General features: G+C 39.9%; 1 protein-coding gene across 3 annotated transcripts in view; it reads right to left on the bottom strand.

Moving 5' to 3' along the window:
- The window catches only part of LRP5 (LDL receptor related protein 5), a 136,974-nt gene that overhangs the window by 40,330 nt on the left and 72,727 nt on the right, over nucleotides 1–23,917 (bottom strand). For all 3 annotated transcript variants that reach the window (XM_031608964.2, XM_090140681.1, XM_031608965.2), the window contains one exon: nucleotides 23,738–23,909. In XM_031608964.2, coding sequence (XP_031464824.2) covers nucleotides 23,738–23,909 — 172 coding nt within the window. The remainder of the gene's footprint in view (nucleotides 1–23,737; nucleotides 23,910–23,917) is intronic.

Below are 23,917 nucleotides of genomic sequence, written 5' to 3'. Positions count from 1 at the left end.
AGTGAGGCAGAGGTTGCCTATAGAGGTGGTGGGTGCCCCATTCCTGAGACATCCATGGTCATGCTGGATGGGGCTCTGAGCTCCTCTCTACTGTAGGTGTCCCTGTTCATTGCAGGGGAGTTGGACCAGATGGCCTTTAAAGATCCCTTCCAACTCCAAGGATTCTATGATTCTATATTCACATTTTTTCCTTTGTTACACAGAACAATCATACAAAAATTGAATAATACTTTTTTTTTTTTTGAGGCTTTTTTCTGTAGTAGCGTCAATGATACAGTCACTACCAGGTTACATTAATACAACACGGTAATGTGTTTTATGCACAACATACATCTGCAGTTTGGTGAACCCCTTCTGCCAAAATTATGATCCCTATGCTGAAAGTAAGTTCTGTGGAAATTCATTCAGCATTTGCACAAAAAAATTCACTGTTCTGTGAAGCTATTTTATTAACTGTTTTTTTAAAGAAGACATGGAGATGAGCGTTTTCCACCTCCACTCCACCTTATACTCTGTAAGTTCTTCTGCACTGTGGTCTCCAGCACATGTGGAATGGATAGCAAACCAACAATCCACCAGCAGTGGTGGTGACTGTGAACCACACCACTGCTATAAAATGAGAAACTTCAAGCCCAGTTTTGGTGCCACAAATTATGGCACCAAATTATGTTTATTATGTTAATAAGCCACAAACACAACCAGAGCAGAGCAGAAAACTGCTCCGAATTTTCTTTTACTTTAGTACTTTAGATTGATTTAATTAAATTAATAGATAGAGGGGAAAAAAAAAACAACTGTCAAAGTGCAGGGTTTTTTTTTGTTTGTTTGTTTGTTTGTTTGTTTGTTTTGTTTTGTTTTTTAAACAGAACTTTGAAGTTTCTCCTTCTAAATTCAAAGTAAAAGCCAAAATCTTCACATTTCAGATAGATTTCCAGGCATTTAAAAAAATGCATGCACTGCTAACAATATACAAATTTCCATTTGGTTTTGCCATCTGTAGGTTTTAACTATTCCATAGGTGCACACACACATGCATAGCAAGAAGCTGCATCTAGAAAGACAGGGCTTGTAAGCATATTTTAAAGTAATAAATTTGTAATAGGTGACAGACTTACTCTTGAAATATTTCCTTTCATGGCACCACAGCTTGTCCTAGTTGATGAACCTTCTAGTATTAGTAGTACCACCTGTGTGGTATTATCAAATATTTCTTCAGGTTTCCATTTTGTCAGATCTATATGATTCCATCCAATTCAAAAGCTTACTCTATATTGCATCAGAAAAACTTGAGGAATGGTTGATGTAGTGGGAAAATCTGCATGCCATATGTCAGACTATCAAGACACCTCATACCAGAGATATTGTGAACTAAACCTAATTCTGCCACTGTGATGAAATTAACCACCATTTCTTGACTTGATAAACTGGTACCAAAGAGACAAAAAAAGCTGCATCTCAGTGAGCACTGTGGTGGCTCGGATGACTCTTGTAATTCCAGTTTGGGACACTGGGTATCAGATTCAGGTTTTGATAGGTAAGAGACCACCAGTTAACAAATATTTACAAGTAACAGATATTTCACTTTTACCCTCTTAGTATTTGTGTAACATTAATTTTAGGAAACAATTTGTGTTTTTTAAGTGTCCTTCCTAGTGCTTGTGATTAAAGAAAGCAGGAGACTTAGGTGCTCTGTAATCTTAATTATAAAAGAGAAAGCAAACAATTGCACTGGGGAGAGCAGGGTGGAGCATGCCTAACAAACTAAGAACATAGTTTGACTGGCTCCCAACGCACTGCACTACAGGACTTATTCCCCAACCCAATCTGCAGACTAATGCTCCAGCTTTCTCCAAACATTTGTGGACAATTGCAGATGGGTCACCCCCCCAAAAAAGTCTGCCTCTATAAAGGAACAAGCATACTATGATCTGCGTGTTACACTTGCCATGTTCTCTGCAAACTTTATCCAAACTTTTTTCTTTGACTGTTTAGTCAAGACATAATCTTTCTCAACATAACACAGCTAATATTCTACTCATTCCTTTAGCCAACTTTAAAACACTGAAAGCAGCTCATAAAAAGGCTAGACAGTCTATTTCAGCTACCTTCTGCCTTTTCATTTAAGAAGCCTGCTTCAAAAGCACATCAGCTATTCAAAATGAGACACTGTGCTGCATTCATACTCCATGTGTGTAAATCATTCCCTCCAGCATCTCACTCCAGGGTCAAGTCCAGCTCCAGAGAATGCTGGCCGAGTTCCACCTCGCAGGAAACTTACCTCCCATGGGGCTTTAGGTAGAAGACTCCCAGTGCCAGCTGAAGTACATTAACTGACTGTGGAGCCCCTGCTTTGCTAGAGATATCCGCCAACCCTACATGGTAATAATGGCTCATTTAGCAAACTCAGTAATTGACAATGTTTTTTTTTTCAGTATAATCTCCACCAAGTTTGCAAGCCTGCAAGATGACCTGGTTTCAGTTTTCACGGACACAAATATTCAACTTCTTTTCTATAGTTAGCTTTAAACTTTGGCTCAATGTTCAGGGCCCCAACACTTGTGAGGCATTCTATCCCTGTTCCAAAAAGGGCTCAGCATTCCTGCATTAGATCCAGCTATACTTTTGAGCTAATACCTCACACAGCACTTTCAGCTTTAAGCGTGCTGTACCATTCAGTAGAAAGCACAGAAAGAAAGGATACAGGATTTTCAGGGATATAACTGACCTCATTCTGGCCTTTAAAACACTAGGTCATCAGATGTGTCTTTTTCAGTTATAATTATCTGAAGGGGTTTCATTTCAATATACCATTTCGCCAGTAATAGTGAACTGCTAAAATCCTTTGTAAAATACTCTAGAGAAGGTTAAAATACAATTTTTAAGGCACTCATTGTCTCTTGCAAGAAAAAGCCTGAGGCTAGCTGCATCTTAATATAGCTCCACTTAGCACCGTTTATAGAAAGAACACAAGTGTCAGTAATTAACCTGTGATGCGTGCTCCAAGTGATACACATCTACATCAGATTTCCTTCTTACAAAAGCATAAAGTCATCATACCTTATAGCCTTCCAGCAAGTACATTTAAATTGAGAACTGCAGGCCAAAGACCACCTCACAGACTTGTACTCTCACACAGACTGATACAATAGCATAAGAAACTTCCACTGTAATATTCAACTCATCCAAGTTTTGGAATGAGCTGACTTGTGTGTTCAGAAACTAAGAATAATTAGTCACACGTGTGTGAGCCATACTTGGATCATTTCTGCAGTGTGTGCATTTGAAACAAGCTTGCCCTATGTCACATGAAAACAATCCATAGACAGGCACAGGTATAAGACAGGGCTCAGGAAGAGCTCAAGATGGGACCTAGCTGGCTTTACCTTTAGCTCAAGATGGGACCTAGCTAGCTTTACCTTTAGCTCAAGATGGGACCTATCTAGCTTGCCCTTTGAGGGGAGCCAGCAGGTATGTACTTCTTGTGGCTCTGGTTGGTTGTTGGATTTTGTGCCAGTTCAGCAAGCAGTCTCCAGTCAGAACTACAGGATCTGCCTGTGCTCACCTTGACTTCTGAGAGCCACAATTTTTTTTATTTTTTTTTTTTATCATCACTAAGTCACTTCCAATATGAGCAGGATCCACATCACCACCAGAACCAGAGTAAAAGGAGGAGCTGGATGGAGAGAGAACATGTTGCGTTGCAGCAGATTCAGAGGAGAGAAACAAAGCAGAACTAGTATGTCAGATTAGAAGACGGCTAACAACAATAAACTTATCATTCTGCCTGTGGCAGAGAAGAGGAAGATGCAGAGACAGGCTTTCATACGCTAAGCAGCTGCCCTTCTGCCTAGTTCAGAGAGCAGCAGACCTAGTGGATCTGCCTCGCAGAAGATGCCATCTCTCATAAGGATGAACATCAGTATAAAAGAGAGTGTACTCATTCTGTAATATTGAAAGGCTCTTATTCCCTCAAGACAGAGAATTGAGCATTCAGTAAGCAAGGATGTAGGTTTAATGTAGCTGGGACAAGGGATAACAATTCTTTAAGAGTTCTTCCATAAATTGGTAGGAATTTTATTTTTTTTTTTAACACATAACTCCCTCCTGTGCTTCATGGGATGTCTGATATATGGCTGCAGATTGCTAATATCCCCTCAGATCTTTTAGCAGGTTACAGAAATGATCGTCACTGTACCTGCCTGCTAGGTGGTAACTGGGGACAGCTTCAGGCCTTGCTCTTCACTCATTAAAGAGCACCTGATTTCTTAGTATGCAAGTGCTAGAATGACATTTGTTTGTTGAGGTGGAGTAGGTAGAAATAGAGGACAGGAGGGGAAGCATATAAGATAAATCCAAATTCTCAATATTTAAGAGATGCACTGGAAAGCTGAGAAAGTAAGCAAGGAACAAGAATGACTCTCCCTTTGTTTTGAGAGAGGAGAACACATCTAGGTCAAATCAGATTTTAACATCCAAAGAATAGGACCAACTTCTTCAAGAACAGGATTAAACAAATGATCGTGTCAGTGCAGAAAAGAACACAAAAGGAGCAAGAGCAAAACAGACTGGTTGGAACATAGCCAATATTAAATATTTACTAAAGTACCCTCTAAACAAGAACTAAATCATTAATTGCACCTGTACTTCCTCCACATCCCATCCCTTCTTCGAATGCTTGGCTGGGAAGAGTTGCTCCTTTTCTTTCTTTATTATTTTTTAACCTGGCTTCCTGCAAGACTGAGCGAGTATCTTCATTTCAGCGCCTCTCTTCCTCCCTCTCCCCTTTTGTTTTGTCTGTTTAGCTTTAGGACTTGGTGGGTGGCTGCTTGTTGGTTTCGTTTGTTATTGGTTTTTGTTGTTTTGTTGGGTTTTTTTTGGGGGGGTGTAAGGGGTTGTAACTTCTATTTGGCATTGTACTTAAGTCTTCAGCTCTCCAGACAAACTGATCGGGTGGGAATCTTGGCTTAAATTCTAATATAAATGTTTCAAGTATTCTTGGTTTCAGAGAAATTTTAAAAATGTAACATGAATCCCTGAAAGGCTTAAAAGAAAAGGGCAAAAGGCAAGTTATAAAAAGCCAATTTAAGTCCCCATTTTTTAGGTAAATCTTCTTTAGGCAGAAGAGCTGTTTCGTGCATGAGCTGTACTGCCTGGGGCAATGGGACAAACCCATCGTCTGGGTTTAGTAATACTGGAACAGCCACACACTGTGTTTTCAGGCTGTGACTGGCATTAGCAAGATCCAGACTTCATCTAGAAGTAAAAAAAAAATAATAATCTTAACTTTGTCCCTGCCAGGAACTTCCTCATGACAACCTGCCTTGAGTAAAGGCTGAATAAGAGTTTCAGGACCTGGTGACACATGTGTACTTGTGTGCTTAAACACTGATATATACGTACATATGTGTGTGTGTATCTGTGTGTTTTTAATATGTTTTCAGAAATCCTGTTTCCTGTTGGAAAATTCAAAGACATGAAAAACCCACCCATAGACAAATCAGTTACATATTCTTTATTTCTCAAGCCAAATTTTCCCGGAGATATATAATGAGATTTTACATACTTTGTGCCTCACTGACTAATTAGATCAATGCAGGCTACTCCCCCCGTCCCTCCCTTTTCGTTGTAGGGACTTTCATTGCCTGTAGCTACACAAGCGTGGTTGCTTTTGCCAAATATTTGGAGATACTGCTAATGGCTTCATTTGAACTTCGCATTGCTGCATTTAAGTATGAAGGATAGGCTGTATGTATTTTAATCCATATTGTGATTGCTTTGAAGTTGTTTGTAATGAGGAGTATGTTTGTATTTATATATCAGAGCTGTTATAGGAACTCGTGATTCCCAAAGGATTAGATTTCCACTATCAAACAAACACAGTGTATACTTAGGAGGGGGAATACATCTAGAGGTCAGTTTTCCACTCCAGCTACAGTGCTCAGTCTCTTTCACAGTTCTTTCCAGCCACAGATTCAAGCACTCTGTACAAAAAGCTATCACTTATCTCTGTCTTGCAAGCAGGGAAACTGAGTCAGGAATCTACCACAGACTGCAGCAGGTCAGACAAAGGGCTGATGCAGCCAGCAAAGCTGCAGGATGCACTGTTGTCTCCACACTGACACTGCCAACATACATTCTGAAACAAACAAACAAAAAGCCCAAAAGCACAGGAAGCACCAGAAATAAGAATCCATAGTTTCTGAATCCCTAGGAGGTACATCAGGACACAAAGAGCAAAGTTGAGGGGAAGATTTGGCTGAAGATGTTTCTAAAAGGAATCACAGAATCACCAAGGTTGGAAAAAACCTTTAAGATCATCCAGTCCAGCCGTCCACCTATCACCAATATCTCCCACCACCTCTGTCACTCCTCCAACTTCCAAGTGCTGCAGAACTTTGTGCACAGGTGCCAAGTAGAGACGAACTCTAAGTCCACAAGCTACACTGCCTTTTTCTCCCTTTAGAAGCTGAAAGTCCTCTTACAGATTATTACAGACTCTTGAAAGCAAGCATTTATGCCAGAATCAAGAATGCAACTCATCCATATGAAACAAGAAAATGATATCTCATTGCTAATCTTTCCAAGGTCTTAGTACCCAAGATGGAGATGGCTGTTTAAAAAATAAAATGAAATTGAATTACATTTCCAGAGCAGCTCACTTCCATGTAAATGAAAGCCCAAATACCAGATTCTTAAATGTATGAAAGCCCACAAAGTAAATCTGCCTAGCCAAACTAAGTTTCATCTCCCAGTTGTCCTTTTAAGAGCACTGCAGCAGCTTTTATCATTTTAATTTCATGAATTCCTGTTAGCCTCCTTTAAACACTTTATATATGAGGATCCTTAAAAATTACAGTATCTGCCCACTTGCAATATGAGAACAAGTTTTTAGAGCACTTCATGGGCTTTTCAGGGTAGTGAAAAGGAAGCTCTGGAGAACTTCCCCAAAGAACAAAAGTTCTGCTTAGCCTACAACCCTGTCTTCTTTCTTATTTATTCAGTTCTGTGTTGACCAATTTGGTTACTTACTACAATTACAGTATTCTGGTGGGAAGAAATTAGCTGGGAGAAAGCAGAGGGAAAGGGAACAAGAGCAACCTTGTTACACCCTGATCTGGTAGGAAAGAACCTTCCACTGTACAGCATCTTTCAGCACCTTCTGATGAGTCTCAGCAAAACCTCAGAGGGCTTGTAGTTAATACCTGGAGAACATGGATGCTCCTGTCTGCCACAACTGCACTGTTCGTGTGTGAGCGTATGAGAAAATGGGAGTTTTTTCTCTGACCCAAGAGAGCAAGGGGAAGATATTATAAGCACTCTTCAGCCACCATAAAGCTGTTGCAATTGCTCCATTATTCGGGGAACACAAATGTCATCTGATTAAATCCTGCTGCTGGACTACATAGCATTATCCTCATTGCCTTCTGAAGGGCAGTCTTACTCTGGCACTGTCTGATGTTGGATACTTCAAGGATTGGTTTGTGAGGCACAGTAAGTTCCAGATCCTGAAACTCAAGACAGAAGTACCTAAACCTCTCCCCTGTTTTTATTAAACAAGGCTGAAAAAGTAGAGAGAGTACTCTAAACAGAGAAACAGACCGAAGTAATTGATTTTCTTCTCTAAGTTACTGAGTTGACATAAAAGAACAGCATTTCTAACAATGGTTCCCTGTGTGTACTGGAAACATACACATTTTCTGAGCCTGAGGACATGGAAGGAGGCAGCCACTGCGACTACAAAAATATTAGTTTCCTGTTTAAATTTGGGAGCGTAGCTGGACTTGATGGTTTATCATCTGACGGATTTCTCTGGGTAGAGGGAAGGTTTGTTTGTGTTAGGGATAAGGCTGTTTTCTGATCTGGGTCATGCTGTTTACATTTGTCAGTTTTATGCTGATTGTGAGTGGGGAAAAAAAAAAAAATCAAATAATTTACTCAAACACTGCCTGCGGTGAATTTGTTCTCTACACCCAAGGCCAATTACTGTTAAGAAGAAAAAGGAACTGTTGCTTCCACATGAAAGATATCTCAAAAATTTTGGAAACGCCTGGACTGTGCAGCTGTTCACCAACTACTACTCTCAAACCACTGTCAGATACGGAAAGGAAGTTACTCTCAAAAAGTAAGTTGAAGCCGATTTGATCAGAAATAGGAGACTTTCCAGGACATTCTGCTGCCTGTATCTTTAATGCCACAATGAGTTCCAACTGTATATCCATAAAAGAGACTTGTATCCACCCCTTGGCTGTGAACAGCTGGCACTGCCCACTCCTTTGGTTATCTAAGGAACTGTTGAAAGCAACTGCTATATGGAGAAAAAATACCTGCAGAAACCTAGGCTGACAACTTTCACCTCTTTATCTGGAAAGACACAAGGGGGAGAAGTTGAGAAGCAGCACGCCTTTGACTTGTCTAACATCCACACTTCCTAAGCAGCAGAAATCTGAGAATTTATTGAAATCAATTTCAGTTCTCTCTTTGCTGGGGTCTGTAATGGACAAGCTCAAGACCATTCACTTTCAGACCCTGAGATTGAAGATTACAGTGGTTCTCAAGCTGATTCATCAATGGAGCAGTTGTCCCAAGTTCCAGTCTCAAAGTTATCAGAATCAAAGTTACCAGTGTTACCAGAATCAACTGCTTGTGCCTAACCTGCTAACATAAACGTGTCAGATGTTAATACTGTGCATACATGTACATACATACGTGTGCAAAAACAGTTCATTCCAATTACACCTTTCCTACAAACTTTTTCCATAGTATGGTAAAAATGAAAAACATAGCACTTTCATACCAACATCCACTACAGCTTACTTTGGAGAAAAATCATCTTACCCCATTCCACTTCAGAGCCTGGAAAGTTTTGACATATTTAAGAACTTAGACTGTCACTCCAAAACCAAATGGCTTATGTTTTACTGTCAGTCTCCAGCAACAAATTACTTCTGATCTCAGCCCATCTTTTTCCCCTTTCCAATCCTCATTGGCAGTATTTCCTCTTTCGAGAATCATTTGCTAAGTGTTTCTAATTTCTTCCAGAAGATCAAAGCAAGCTGGGAGAATCACAAACAAAAAGAACCTTAACTCTGAATGTACAAAACTATTCTGTGCTATCAGGAACCTTATTAAAACTGGAAGTTCAAATTTTCAAAACCTAGGAAACAGGTAATGACGACAAGGTAATGCAAATTTTACTCAGTTCTTAAAGCTGGTAAGTAGCAGCTAGCACTGATTTAACAGAATTGTAGGGTAGGGTAATGATGTTCCCTATCTATAGAGCTCTCCACTTTTGTAGAGGCAGGGGCAAGGAGGATTTGCCTTCCTGTAGAAGCAAAGTACTTGTGTATCACTGCCTCTCAGTATGCTCTTAAATCAATGCAAAATGCAGCACATTCCTAGGAAGTAATACTCAAACCTTAAGACGGGGCTATTAAATGTCTTCTGGGCCAGAACACCACTAGACTTGAACCATAATTACTACTCTGGGAAGAACTTCAGATGATCCTGGCTCCTACTGTATTGGTTCCTTGTACTGGTTTAGCACTAGCAAAAACCTTGCTTAAGTTGGTATTTTTGCGCAGACAACACCAGGATTTTCTCTTTTTAATGCTCATGACAAATATTTAATTCATACTTTAACAGAGACACACATTTCTGTGCTGTCAGTCCAAGTTCTGCTTCTCATTGCAACATACAGGCAGTAGCAGCTCTATATTCAAACAGGCTGTAGTTTCTCTTTCAAGGAGTTTGAAATAATTTAAACATACACAGTCTATCAATACTCTGGAAGAGGACTTCTCTGATAACAGACTTGGATAATTGTATTATTTCCACTGAATATGAGTCCAAGTTAGCAAATTCAGTGCTCAGGGAGGCCGTCATAATACAATATGTAGAATATCCTGAGCTGCCATGAGATGACACCATTGGGGAAAGCAGAGAACTCCTTGTGAAAAAGCAGCATAAATATTTTGCCTTTCAAGGCATGGAGAAGAAAAGAAAACAAAACACCCAGAGTCAACAACCATTAAACCACCACCTCATTAAACATTTCACAGCCTTCAATATCGAAACCAGCAAAGAAAACAAGGTTCTTTTAAGTTCATACACATTCCTCCACACTGCACTCCCTTCTAGTTGCACTGAAGATGACTAATGAGCATGTGATGGAGCAAAGCGGATGACCCTAATGCTGCCACAAAAACTGATGGATCTCACTGCTACCCTAAGCAAGAGTATGAGATTCATACATGAGACCGGACAGCAAACTGTCAACCACCTAGAGAATATTCCTTTCTAACCCCAGATCGAGTTATCCTTATGACTCTGCACAGGCAAGTAAGGCACACCGAGTACAAATTAAAAAAGGATTTTCTGCATCAACTCAGACCACTGATCTTATTCAGTGCTGTGCCTCCAGATGCAGCCAAGTTGAACGTATCTTCTCAGTTATACGTTAGAGAGAAATCCTCTGAACTCCTACAGGCATGCAACTGAAGCTCTGAGTCATGAGAGCTGATGATAACACTACATTGTGGGGTTTGAATAAAGAAAAGTAAAGCAAACAAAAAGAAGTACACAGTAAAAAGAAAATATTATTCAAGCAAAAACACCATTTTATCTCACTGGAAAAGACTGTTCTATAGTTATTACTGCTCTGAGCCCCCAACAGTTGAAACTCAAACTGCAAGTCTGTTGGTTGCATATGACAGCAAAGAACTCAGACAAGAATCAAACGTCCGCTGCTCCTGGGTTAGAAAAAGCTCACATGGAGCAGAAGGGAACTCGAGGAGATGAACTAGAAGACTATCTGTGTACTAACTGTAAAACCTACAGCACAATTTGTAAAACCTTCACTGTTGCTATCTGAGTAAGGGCAGGGAAGCCTCAAACCAAAACAGATCTTTCGTTGTAGACATTTATGATGCATTAAAACTGGAATGTAAGCTCTGCTATGCAGATTGAACCATACACATACATCTCAGTGAGAGGACCAGATGGTATAAGCCCACAGTAGTTAAATCACACAGTTTACTCCAGCAAAAGTCATGCCTGGAAAGAGTAGTTATTCTAAATGATTGATACGAATTCAGTCACTCAGATTAATAGTAAAAAGCTAGGACTATAAACAACAATATGACTGTTTTCTACAGCTGAGGGCTCTCCCACGCTTCGCCTTCTAGGTGAGAGCAATGGGGTTTTCAGAGATCCTAAATAACTCTTAATAATCCGTATAACAGAAAGAAAATACATTATGTTACACACAACTACTTAGGTTCTAATTATGCCCTTCTCAGCAAGTTTGCTCTTCCCATCAGTTTGGAAAATATACTTGATATTTAACAAGGAATAAAATCAGACCCATAGCTAAAAGAAAGGGGCACTCTGTTCTTGCCAACCATTTAACAAATCATAATGTTTTGCTTTTCAAGATAACATACATACATAATTGCAAAAATATTTTATACATATGCTCAAAGTTTTTTAAAAAGTAATCCAATATTTCAAATAATCAAACTAGTGGGCAACAATTAAAAATAAGGCTATATTTGTGTGTGTGTGTGTACATACATTTTAGCTGGAAGGCAATCACAGGTCAAGCAAGGAAGGAACTCAAGGACAGCTCAAATGAATAACTGGCAAAATAAAACAAAGCAATTGCTTGTCTTTCCAAACCAAGATCTCTGCTCAAGGATACTATAAAGGTAAAACACTCCATGAAACAAAGTCACTCCAAAGAGGCAGATAAAATTACAGTAAAAGTACATTGTATGAGGAGCTAAGATTGGAATAGTGGCAGGAAAATTTCTACAAGAATGAATGGACAGTAAGCGACATCTACACTGTGACCTTAAACACTGGACAAAAGTCACCAGAGATCAGGCAAGATGGAATGTAACACAAAGAACCCACCGTGCTCACACAATGGCTCACAGCAGCTTTTGAGAGGAAGGGAAGATGCGAGAGAAATACCAGCTACAAATGCAAGAGGATGGCTGGGACCCATCTTGGATGAAGGAAGTGACCACAATAGAAGGTGGCAAGAAAAACAGATGGTACACAGAAGCAAGCCAGCACACAGACAAAATGTAAAATGACAAGGATAATCAAGATGTCTCAATAGTCAGGATTAAGAGAAGGAAATGTCTGACTTGAATAATAAATGTTGTGGACATATGTATTCATGTGTCCAGCTATGAAAAAATCCAGTTATAGTGACATTGATTGTAGGTTTTAAGCTAAGGAAATTATAATTTAGTAAACTGTAAGAAAATAAAGTACATATTACAGATTATTTGCTTTCTCTAGCCTGCCTGGAGACTTTCCTAGGCTTACTGAAGAGTATACTTCTTTTTCTGCTTGTTATTCATTTCTAGTAGAAAAGGTCACATTATATGAACAACCCTCTTCTTCTTGTTTGTCCACTGTTGCTGTCAATTTTTATATTAACACTAATGAAAAAAACACAAATTACAAATTACAAAATCACAGAATTGCAGGGGTTGGAAGGGACCTCAAGAGATCATTGAGTCCAACCCTCCTGCTAAAGCAGGGTCCCTACAGCAGGTCAGGTAGGTAGGCATCACGCACAGACCAAGCTTTAAGAATGAAAGGTGGGTATTCATCCATCTTTAAAATCTTCTGTTAAACCAAAAAGAAATTCAGCAGTCATGGAACCAGCAATGCAAGGGATATATGAACACCTTCATTAAGACTTTTAGAACTCTGAACCAGGAAAAAAAGATTGTGCAAAGAAGGCTACCCTTACCAGATTTTAGAAAGCAGAAAAATATGTGAAACAAAAGGTCTGAGGAGAAAATTAGAAGCAGCTTTCAAAATAACACTGCACAAAACACCAGTGTGTTAGGAGGGGAAAAGGAGGGGGGAAGGGAGGGGAAAAAAGTGGAAAAAAAAAGAAAAAAAAAGAAGCCAAGCCAACAGTTTGAGTGCTAGGATATTTAACACTGCCAACTCAAACCCATCAAACATTTTCCTCCTGTCCACTCTGCTGCTCCCCTTAATACTACAGTACTTCTGAAGAGAGGAGCAAGAAGAAAAATGATCGCACTAAATTTGCATAAATGCACAACACAGGAGATTTATGAGCATTTATAACAGCCAAATCAGCCAAACAAATTGTCTGAAGAAACGCAACAGTAAGCTATTGGGGTTCTTATGTCGGTAACATCAGAAGTCTGTGGGGAGAATCAAATCTTTTATTATAAAAATCAATCACAATTCCCATTCTGTTCCTCAAACCCTAAAAAACCTGAGTGCCACTAATTTAGCCTTCTCCCTCAAGAATGAATCCCAGATAAAAAGGAGCCGACAGCTGGAGCAGAGCCAAAGGAAAGCTTTCAGGAGCAAAAACGCAGAGAACAATGTTAGTTCTGCATTTGGAATTTTACATGAAACTCTGCACAGAGAAGATGGGCATATCTGGCTCCACGGCTGAGAATATACATTTATTATGGGGAACGCTGCCTTTAAAAGGAGAAATAAATTAGAGATTAACGCCTTTTATGCGAGCTGCGAGAAGAAGAATTCCTGGAGCAATTCAATTCAGCACAAGGAACAAGGTTTCTTTCAAAAGTCACCCTTTACTGGGAAGGGCGCTTCTTTGCAGGGAGCCTGAACTGAGAAATACACAGCTCCTAGCTTTCTATTTATAGTCATTCAGGCAGTGAATAGTCTCATTCCAAATGCCACAAGGCATACTCACAACCTTTTATTCCAGAGACCTGATTTGTGTTTCATTTCAAAAGTCCAGCGCTATGAAAAAAGAGGGGGAGGGAGGAGAGCAACAGCAACGCAACAGGCAACAGAAACACTTTCTCAACTTTTCCTTTATGAAGCTGCTGCTAGAGAGTGTGGAAAAGAGTTTTTCAGAAACTTCCCTACGGGAAGGAGAAATGTGCAAGCTTTGGAAGCGCATGCATTTTCTCTCATTAACACAGAATACCAACGCCCTGCAATTTAAGCAAGTCTGGGGGAAGGAGGAAAAGGAGTGAGGGGTGAGAGCATTTCAATTACTTGGCTTTGAAGGACCCTTCTGAATGAGAAAGAGACAGAAAACACTTGTCAAATGCAAGTTCAAGTGAAAGCCACTCCTGCCAATGAAGTGTGCAGATGGCCGTGGGGGTTCCACTGAACCCTAACTGGGCTTCTATTATGTCTTTATTGCTCACAAAAAGGCAAGGGTCACCTTCAGTTTAGAATAAGTTAGCTTCCTTTCCCACAGAATGACTCCGGTCAATCAAGCCAGCAAAGGAAGTCTTCCTTTGAGTGACTGCTATCCCATCAGTACACAGAAGAATTTTTAGAAAGGCTAAATAGACACAAAAACCTTTGGTTTCATCTACACTACAGACATTTATAAGAAAAATTTCCCACCGCTGCAGGCAACTTCAGCAGTCCTAGGGTAGGTTGGTGGTGGCCATCACGTACATACATCAGATTTCTCTCTTGTTAGGGCCAGAAGCAGCAAAAATCAACGCTCACAACTTGGTAAGACGTGGCACAAAAAGCAAGTTCTACGTTTCTGTTCTTAGTATGCATTCTTTAGAAACATGAAAATCCCTATTCTGCATAGCATCAGGGCTCCTTTCCCTAACAGCAGCCAGGTTCATGCATTTCACAACCCAACGCTCCAGGAATTCTGAAGCAGGCATGTGGTGCCTTCTGCCATCCAGCAGCTGCACTGTGGGCTCCTTGGTGTAATGCAATGGTAGAAGAGCAGCTTTAGTGGCCAACTTCACTTACAGAAAAAAATCAGATTGAATAGAGAAGAGTCTAACAGAGATGAAGGGAGCCGTGAGGACAAGAGGCTGTGGAGAAATTTACTGCCAGAAGGAGCAGTCTTCCACCATTGAAATTAAGGTAAAGCAGAGCACAGCTTTTCAGCATCATCTTCTACAGTGCTGAGAAATGCTATCATCAAAATTGAACCCTTAAAAAAAAAAAACAACCCAAAGCTAACAACCCAAACTGCCACACACACAAAACACTAAGGTTGAAGTAATGTTAAAATTTGTGTTCGTGGCACTAAACTGCATTCTTCATTTGAAAAGCTCGCACCTAATGTCAATAAACAGCAGAAAGGGTGCGGTGTCCTCCCAGCCGTTTCAAAGGATTAAATATGGAAAAGAGAGTTCCAGACACTGAAAGGTCAAGCATCTTCTGTACTTTCCTTCCATAATAGCAGAGAAAAATAATAGCTGGGGAAAGACTTCACACCAGTGAAAAGTCAGTTCCCAAGCCATGGTGACAAATAAACCTGATCATCTGGTGGGTGCACTGTGCATACTGACACAATTATCCCTAAGACAGAAGCAAATGGCTCCTGACCCTGGGATAAAGCAATATTTGTGGGGGTCACAACTCCTGGGCAGCGGCTCCTTATCTTCCTCCCAGGTCAGAGGTGAGCTGTATGGCAATGCTCTGTATTATTCTTGGAAAAGAGACAGAGCAGACACGACTTATTTTGAGCCAGAAAATGCATTGGGTTCTGATAAAGGGGGACCTGCTTCAGTGCTTCATAGGTAGAGAAGCCTTCATACAGCTAAATACAAAATCCGTCCTTTAAATACAGAAAGCAATTCCAGCAAGGAAAACAAAGCAGAATTCTCTCCCTAGTGAAGGGTGATTTGACAGCAGATAGCCCAAAATAATTCTTCAGTGAGAAAGGAGAGCCTGAAGTATGGAAAACTCAAATAATTCTTCAACATCATAGTTAAATACATCCTCAGGATTTCCTCTTGATAAATATAGCAAAAGCTGCACATACAGAAGTAATTCCTAAGCACTCTGCAAAGACCAAATTTAGATGCTGTCTGTCTCTTTACAGAAGTAGTACAAAACAATACAACCTCTGGAAAATGGACGAGATTTAGAGATTTTTATGATTGTTCAGCAATCCTAATAGATCAAACAGTTGTAGAAGAAAATCGTACCAGTACAGATTCCACTGCAGAAACACTGAGGGATATTTAAATGGCGTTTACAAGCATTTGTGGATTTTCATTTTGAGAATGCTGGATAAAGTATCAAGCTTAGCATATAGAAGACCAGGAGAATCCCTAACCAAGAACATTCTACAGAGGGTCCTCTTTCAATCAAATAATTATTTGAGAATCCTCTTCTAGTGCACTGGGGGGGTATGACTAACACAGCCCACATCTCCTCATGTACTCTCTACTTGGGAAGTGAAGCCCATGCTTCTTTAGAACAGAGTTTCATTGCAAGGCTGGTTTTGCTTCACTTCTTTACAGATTAACATTTCTGGTTATTTACAAAGGTGAATGTGAGGTCAACTAGTATGAACTTTGCACTTGGAGCAGACTGAACTCTTTGGTGGTTGTTTTGTTTTGTTTTTTGTTTTTTCTGTTTTGTTTTGTTTTAGTTCCTGGAAATCGGGACAAGAAGGGAAGAGGGAAGGTTAACCCAGCAGCTCAGCACAACAGTTAAGAAAAAAATTTTCTTGACTACAAAACAGATTTGCCTTTACTGTGGAAAAATCCATTTCAGTTGTTAGGGACACCAGATAGCAGTCTTCACCGCAGATGTATAAGCTGTCTTCCCATTATGCTGGGTCTAGAACATGAAGAAAAGAACTAGGGTCTTGAATTTGATTTTAAGCTAGATTTCCCATTAAACTTAAAGAACTAAGAACACACTCAGGCACCACAGGCTGCTAAGAAAAAATCAGTCCTGGGCACTTTCCTCATGAATGCTGGGTTGCTGTGTTGCAGCCAGGAGGTGATGCATATGAGAATAACTGAGGCTAAGTCATCATTCACCTGCAGAGGAACGCCCTCCATCCCATCCCACCCCATATAGAAGAGGTTTATTGTTTTCCATTCTACAGTAGTCTTGAATAAAACATGTCCAAGAATACCTGAACACAGTGGAATTGGCAAAACTTTGGATGCACAAACGCTGGTTACAAATTCTTGAAACATTCTCCCCCTCAATACTGTCACATCTTTTTTATGCTCAGGACTCAAATACAAGGCCACCTGACAGCTAACTCACTGAAAGGGGAACAGGAGTAAATTCATGGTAATGAGCGTGCCTTCCTTCACATGGATCTCTCTGTTCTGCAAGCAGATCCTCATTACAAAGTTCAGAGCAGAAAGGTGCAGTACTTGCATTCCAGTAGCTAAAGCCTCTCACTTTGTGGACAAGGATCTCACTTTCTTCAGCAGCTACCACTCTTGGTAACAGTCCTCTTGAAAGCAAACAAATTCCACTTGGTGCATAATACATAATAATACATTTATTATTACTAATTAAGCAGTAGGAAATTTGTAGACAATTTAGCCTTGCATTTTGAAGAATGGAGCTAGAAGGCTCCATGCTCTTTTAGTAGGATATGTCTGCTAGCAGGTGGAGGCTGACTATATTTCTGCGTACCAGAAAGAGGCAGTCTCACACCAGGAAATCCTAAACCAGAGTCTGTCTCATAAATATCTAACACAGACAGAGAGTTTAAATCCGTCAGAAAGTTTTAAGATCTGAAACTGTTCAGGGGTCTGATCAGCTCAAGATTACAGTGTGCTTATCTCAGCAGTCTCTGCTCCAAACCATAGACTGGTGTGCACAAGGTTCAATCAACTATAACGTCACTTCTTGGGTAGAAAACTAGTTAAGAAAGATAATCCTAAAAATGTTTAAGCAGAAATTTGAAAATTCTTTAGCAGACAAAGCTGAGACTCCAACAACATCCCAGCCAGTCTCAACTGAGGTGGAGACTAGGGAGGTTTATCTTCAGTGCAAATCTGGTGATGAGGCTGGTGGTGCAAAAGGAAGACGACAGACTGAGGAATCCTGAAGATGAAAGAATAGAAGACACTCTTCCTCTTGCTGCTAGACTTCTTCCTAAAGATGCAGATCCTCTTTTCACTGATGTTCTGCTAGGCTGGATATCATTTTGTAAAATTAGTATTGTTACAGCACTGAAGTCAAAGATGTAGCTTTCTCCCCTTGCAGAAAGCTTGTTTCATTCCAGCAATGTCCCACTGGGAAGAGCAGTCATAACCAGTTTGTCATCAGTCTTGAAGTCCAGTAACTGCCATAAACTTGTGACTTACTTGTGACTTCAAGATAGCCTTTTCCTCAAATGACTCTTCCTATCCATTCCAAGGTGACTATCTGGCTGCTAGCAACAATTTGGTCCCACGCTCACTTGTATAGATTATTCCCCTTTGGAACTCTGGAAGATAGTTACATACCTGTTCTTTGGACATTGCTGCATACTTGGTGCCCATGCAAAAATATAATACAGAATATTCTGGCTGCTTGGAGATATGATTTAGCAGAGGATTGTTAGAGTTAGGGTACTATGGTTAGGCTACAGTTGAACTTGATGATCCTTGAGGTCCCCTTCCGTAGAATTCTATGATTCTATGATATTTCCCATAGAGTTAATTACACTGCACAATCTTTTCAATCCTTTCGTGGGAAATACCAAAGCAAAGATCTACACTCTAATGTATCAGTTAAAACTTCTTATCTATAAATATTGCTTTTCTTTTTTGCCAATAGGCTCAAAAACAAAGTGTGAAGCGTGAAGTATACTCAGACCTGTATAGAAAGCACAGTTTTAAACTAGATTGCTAACTTTTCTGCGGAAAAAACTCTGTGGAGACTACTCCAGTTTAAGCAGTAGTTTGTTCCAAATGACATCTTATGGTGTTTAAGCAGGATACTATTAACAACAAACTAATTATAAAGAGGTTTCTTTAAATTTCAAGGACAGCTCATGTAACTGCATCTCGGAAAATGTTTCAGCGAGTTCCAGGATTGACAGCTGGTGCCGACTTGCACTTCAGACGTGAACATCCTATAAAACTGTGAAGAACTACTGCACTTAATTAGAAGTCTTCTGCAAAGATAAATGAAGGACAGTAGCTGGGAGGTGGGGAGCCGAGTAGGATTAAGGGAAGTTGCCAGAAGTCTGCACAACGTTTATTCCAGGAATATTGCACAAACTGAAGTAAAACACATACATAATAAGCGGCACCTGAGAATTCCGTAATTGCTCATTATGCAATTACACCTTAGGCACTGCAAGCAAATACTGAAGGAATAACACACGGGAAACACGGCTAACCACAAAATTGTTTTTTAAGGAGAATTAGGAAATTCTACACGTGGATGCCATTGGGCCTTTGCTTCTCTCTCTGCTGGAACCCTGTAATCCTTATTAATCTACTGTTCATTCCTGGAAAGTACCTTTTCTCGGTCAGTAAAATCCAAATTTCTGTTGGATTACTCCGTGCCCCTTACTCACAGCCAAAGCTGTGTGGACAAACACATGATTTCAACAGACATGACTCAAAACTTAGTATATATTTTTCCTTGCCTTGGACTCTGCCAAACCAAGCACAAATTTAAAAAGCTGGGAACAATGTTACCACGGGGTGCCAAATTTGCAGTGAAAGCCCCATAGGCTGCTGTCACGCAAAGTCTGACAAGCCTTGCCAAATGGTTTCTTCAGGATACAAACTGCTTGTGGAGTGACTGGGCCCTTTGTATTGCAGCTGAATGCTGCAGATGGGAAGGTCTCTGTCAGGAAAGAGTAACCGCTGTTTTCACGGCATGAAGTTTTAGACACACAAATAAGAACATACTCTCCTGGTACAGAACACGGCTCGGCACCCTGAACAGCTCTGCAGCATTTCTTTTCTATTTGCTGAAGAGTGCATACAGAAGTAATGTCACAACTTGTTAAAAAGAGTGTCAAAAAAAAAAAACAAAAAAAACAAGGAAATAACCAGACATTCACAGTACATTTCAAACCCAAGGTCTAGCAAAATCAGGACAGATGCCCCAGGCTTATCAATTTTCCAAGCCGTATGAAAATGAGTCACTTCTTTAAGAACTTGGGACACAAGAAGGTCTTCCTGCAGATCTAAAATACCAGAGAAAGCAGAATACTGAGCAGAGAAATGAACAAACACACAAGCTGAATTCATGCCTTTTTCCTAAATGGAAGGCAGTTGAACACACAGCATACAATGAAAGCAATTCTATCTACAAGTAGTTTGTCAGAAAACTAGAGGAAATTGTACAGGCTTATAGGTGGCACTTTTTAACATTAACAGGCATCAGGCTTAACTACTTTTCCCATGGACAGACCAAGTGCAACTACATTCTGCACAGCAGCAGAGATAATGCCTTCAGATCGTTCAACTTTGCAAGTTCTACACAGTAAGCTGGGACATTTAGAGACAGATGCAATTGGCTGGATAGAGGAAAATAGTGGGGATGAGAATTTCTCTTTACCTTATGCCTCTCCTGTAGATCTTAGGCTTCCAGAAGATTTTCAGTTAGCTAGTTTTTGGTTTTGACAAACAGTAGACAATATACTTACACAGAACAACCCACCAAGACACACTAGCTGCGCTGGCGAGCCATTTAAATTCTCTTGGCAAAAGAACGCATACATGAGAACAATGAGTTTGTGTTGAAGTGAAGAATAACTTCGACAGAAAGTACAAATGGAAATGTCCCACCTCATATACCATACAGCAAGACTTGACATGTACCTTGGCTAGCAGGGCAGTGCTAACTACAGCTTACTGGGAAAGCCTGTGGTACTGAAGGAAGCTCTCGAACACCAAAATGCTTGTAGAACGAACTATAAGGTTGCAAATATGTCAAGATAAACAAGAAATTTGAAATACAATCCATTAGATAAACCTTAGATATTCTGAAATATTTCCACAGTGCAACTTTTTGATCTTTTGAGGAGGATTGGTAAAAGTAAGCCTTATTGGAGACTGATGTGGAACCAGCCAATACCTGAGCTGTGTCAATAACCACTTAAGTCATGCAGTTCTTTTCCAAGTGAGCAGAGTATAAATGTCTGGCTCACATTCCAAGATGGAAACTGGAAATTTATTTTCTAATGGAAGTTCTGCATTAGACATTTAATATTCATTTCTCCTGATAGGATGCCAGTGCCACTTTAACTCACACAACTGCACAGCACCAGTCCAGAACAGACCACAACATGCCCCTTCACAGCACTGGTCAGAGACCCATCCATGACATTTTTCCCCATTATGTCCTAAGTGGTCCTATTCAAGTATTTGTAAATGTCAGAAGGAATCAGCTTAAGATAACAAGCAAAAGTAAATTCTGAGCATGAAGATAAAAAGCGCAGGAAAAAAAAGCTGGGGAGTGAGAGTAATGATTTAAAATGAGAGTGTTTACACCTGCTTTAATGTAAGAACATGTAAACTCATTGCTAGAAGCATGGAGATTTAAATATTTAAATCTTTGTGCTAACAACTAAAACTGGGTTGCACAATATACGACAATCAAAACCTAGAGATGTCACAATCCGCTTCATGTAAGATTATCTTCTGTTCCTAAGACCAAGTGAACTACTCTTCTATTTTTGTGAGCAGCAGAGAACCACAAAAAGTAAGTATAATAAGCAAAAGAAAAACGGAGGGAATAAAAAGCCCTTACTTTGGCTCCTCTGATTTTCCTAAACTGTGATGCCAAACCAAACAGTACCATTGGCTTCACTGTCTTACAATGAAGTAAGACAGACTGAACAGACAGTTTAAACCAGTGAAATGAATTGCACAATTTCAGTTCCAGCTACAAAAGGTGGAATCTGGAACATTCTCTTTCCTACAGCCTGAAAGGTAAGGAGGGAGAGGACTGCACCCGAAGTCATCAAGCCCAGCACACCAAGCCACTGCCAAACATTCAAGTTACACGTCTGAAGCTAGCAGACAGTCTTAATTCCCTTCTTCCAGATGGCAAAAACTTTAGAGAGCAGAGCCATTACCAAAGGCCTCAACATTTATTTATGCTGTACATACTATTACCCCAAATAAGGTAAAAACTCAACTGATTTCACAGGACTAGGTTGAAATTTCTATCTTGCTTTTAAGTATCATTACAGAAATAGACTGTTATAACAGCACAGTCAAAACACAATCTCAACAAACAAGCTCATGCCATAGGAAGAAAACTTCATTATTATTTTAGAAAGAAAGGGGGAAAAAAGCTCTTTCTTTCTCACATTTTGGTTTGGCAATTCTATTTATGAATTTATTTCAATTAGCTAGGTTATTCCCCTTAATTTACTTTGAAGCTGTTTCAAATTCCCTGGAGAATTCTCTTTTGAAATTAAAATACTCGGAGCTAATTATTTAGCACCTTTAACATTCCAACTGTTTTTCCAGCATCTTTGTGAAAGATAAACAACAACACACCACAGATAGCTCAAGGAACCTATTGCTACCGGATGCCCATAGCATTAAAACAACATATTAAAAAGGAACATTTGTCAGTATGACAGCTCTAATAACAGAGTACGAATTCTTGAATTTGCCTGACCTCAGGTCATATCTCATGCTGCCATCCAAACCCTCAGATTAATCATCAACTACTACAGCTAATTTAGGCGAGGTTCAAAATCCAATTTTTCCTTCTTTCTGAGAAACTGGAGCAAAAGGGGCCAGTAACCAGGTGAACATAACGGCATCTTAAGCAACTTTTCACAGCTGTTCAGCCCTTCTCACAACATCCAGCTGTACCCATATTCTTCTATTTTCTCTTGGAAAAAGCCTCCTCTCTTTCCAATAGTCTCTCCAGCACCCTTATTTCCCAACTAACATCATGACCGTTCAGCTAGCTATAGAAAAGTAGTGGAAAGCTGACAACCACTCTGTGAGTTGGCTGTGTAGCGGTTCCTGAGATGTCTTCCTCTCTTTTCTCACACTTCTATTCTTCTCAACTGCCTCAAACTAAACAGACCAACTCACATAAGCAAGCCTACTCCTACATACAGACCTTCAGCAGTTTTACAAATGCATCCACATGACATTTATAAAGTGGTTGTAGATCAGTATTCCTTGTTGACAAAAAAGACCAATCCCCTTCTACAGCCCAATATTAACAAGCTTGACAAATCTGCTGGATCACCTCAGACAAAAAAACCAAAAATTTAGTGAAACATCAGAATCTCATGGACACACATTAAAGAAGCCCAAATTGCCTTGCCCCAGAACTAGATTCTACATTTTACAGTTGTTTAACTTTTCACCTTCTGTTCTCAGTGAAACTACTTCAAGACTCAGTTCTCTGTAGGTCTAGTATCTGTGGTAGCATTCTTCACAATTACTGTTTTAGATTAAGATTTAATCATGGGATAGTAAGGCAAAAACTATGGGAAAAAAGGCATCTCTTAAAACATCTCAGGCCTCCCAAGTGCAAAAATAACTTTTCTTCCATGTATCTCTGGACAGCACATACTCATCAAGGTCCTGAAGTATGGATCTCTAAGGCGTCCACATCCACCTTCTCCTGTACAAATCTTGCATCAAGTCTTTGCATGCAGCAATTTCAGATGCTAGTTCCAAGCACCACAGACAAGGCCAAAGTCAAGAAGGTTATACCCAAGTATCCCATCTGTTGGGAAGGCCCCAGATCAAACCTGAGATTTGAAGCAATCAAACTATACTTTCAGCAATGCGTTTCTAATTGTGTATTTCTTGATATAACATAGCACCTCTTACAAATGTTTTCTGAAGTAACGAAATGCTCAAATGTGCTTCTCCTCTCAAATACGTCTCGTTTCGTTCATTTTAACACTATGTTTAACAAAACAAGAGACTCCTCAAAAAAATGGATAAATGATTCCAAGATGCAAAGCTGCACATAATAACAGTACTTGTTTTCTAAGAATGCCCGTGCGATCAGCTTTTACCTCAATTTTATCTGTTTTTGCATCTCCCCAGTAAAGTTTGTCCTCTTCCAGATCCAGTGCCAAGCCATTAGGCCAACCCAGGGACGTATTCACCAGAACTCTCCTCTCTGATCCATCCAAATAAGCACATTCTATCTTTGGACTTTCACCCCAGTCTGTCCAATACATGTAGCTGTGAAG

The sequence above is a fragment of the Phasianus colchicus genome, chromosome 5, assembly GCF_987193195.1.
Source record: "Phasianus colchicus chromosome 5, bPhaCol1.hap1.1, whole genome shotgun sequence".
NCBI classification, from domain to species: Eukaryota; Metazoa; Chordata; class Aves; order Galliformes; family Phasianidae; genus Phasianus; species Phasianus colchicus.
The sequence above is the reverse complement of the archived record's forward strand: the minus strand, read 5'-3'. Positions and strand labels throughout refer to the sequence as shown.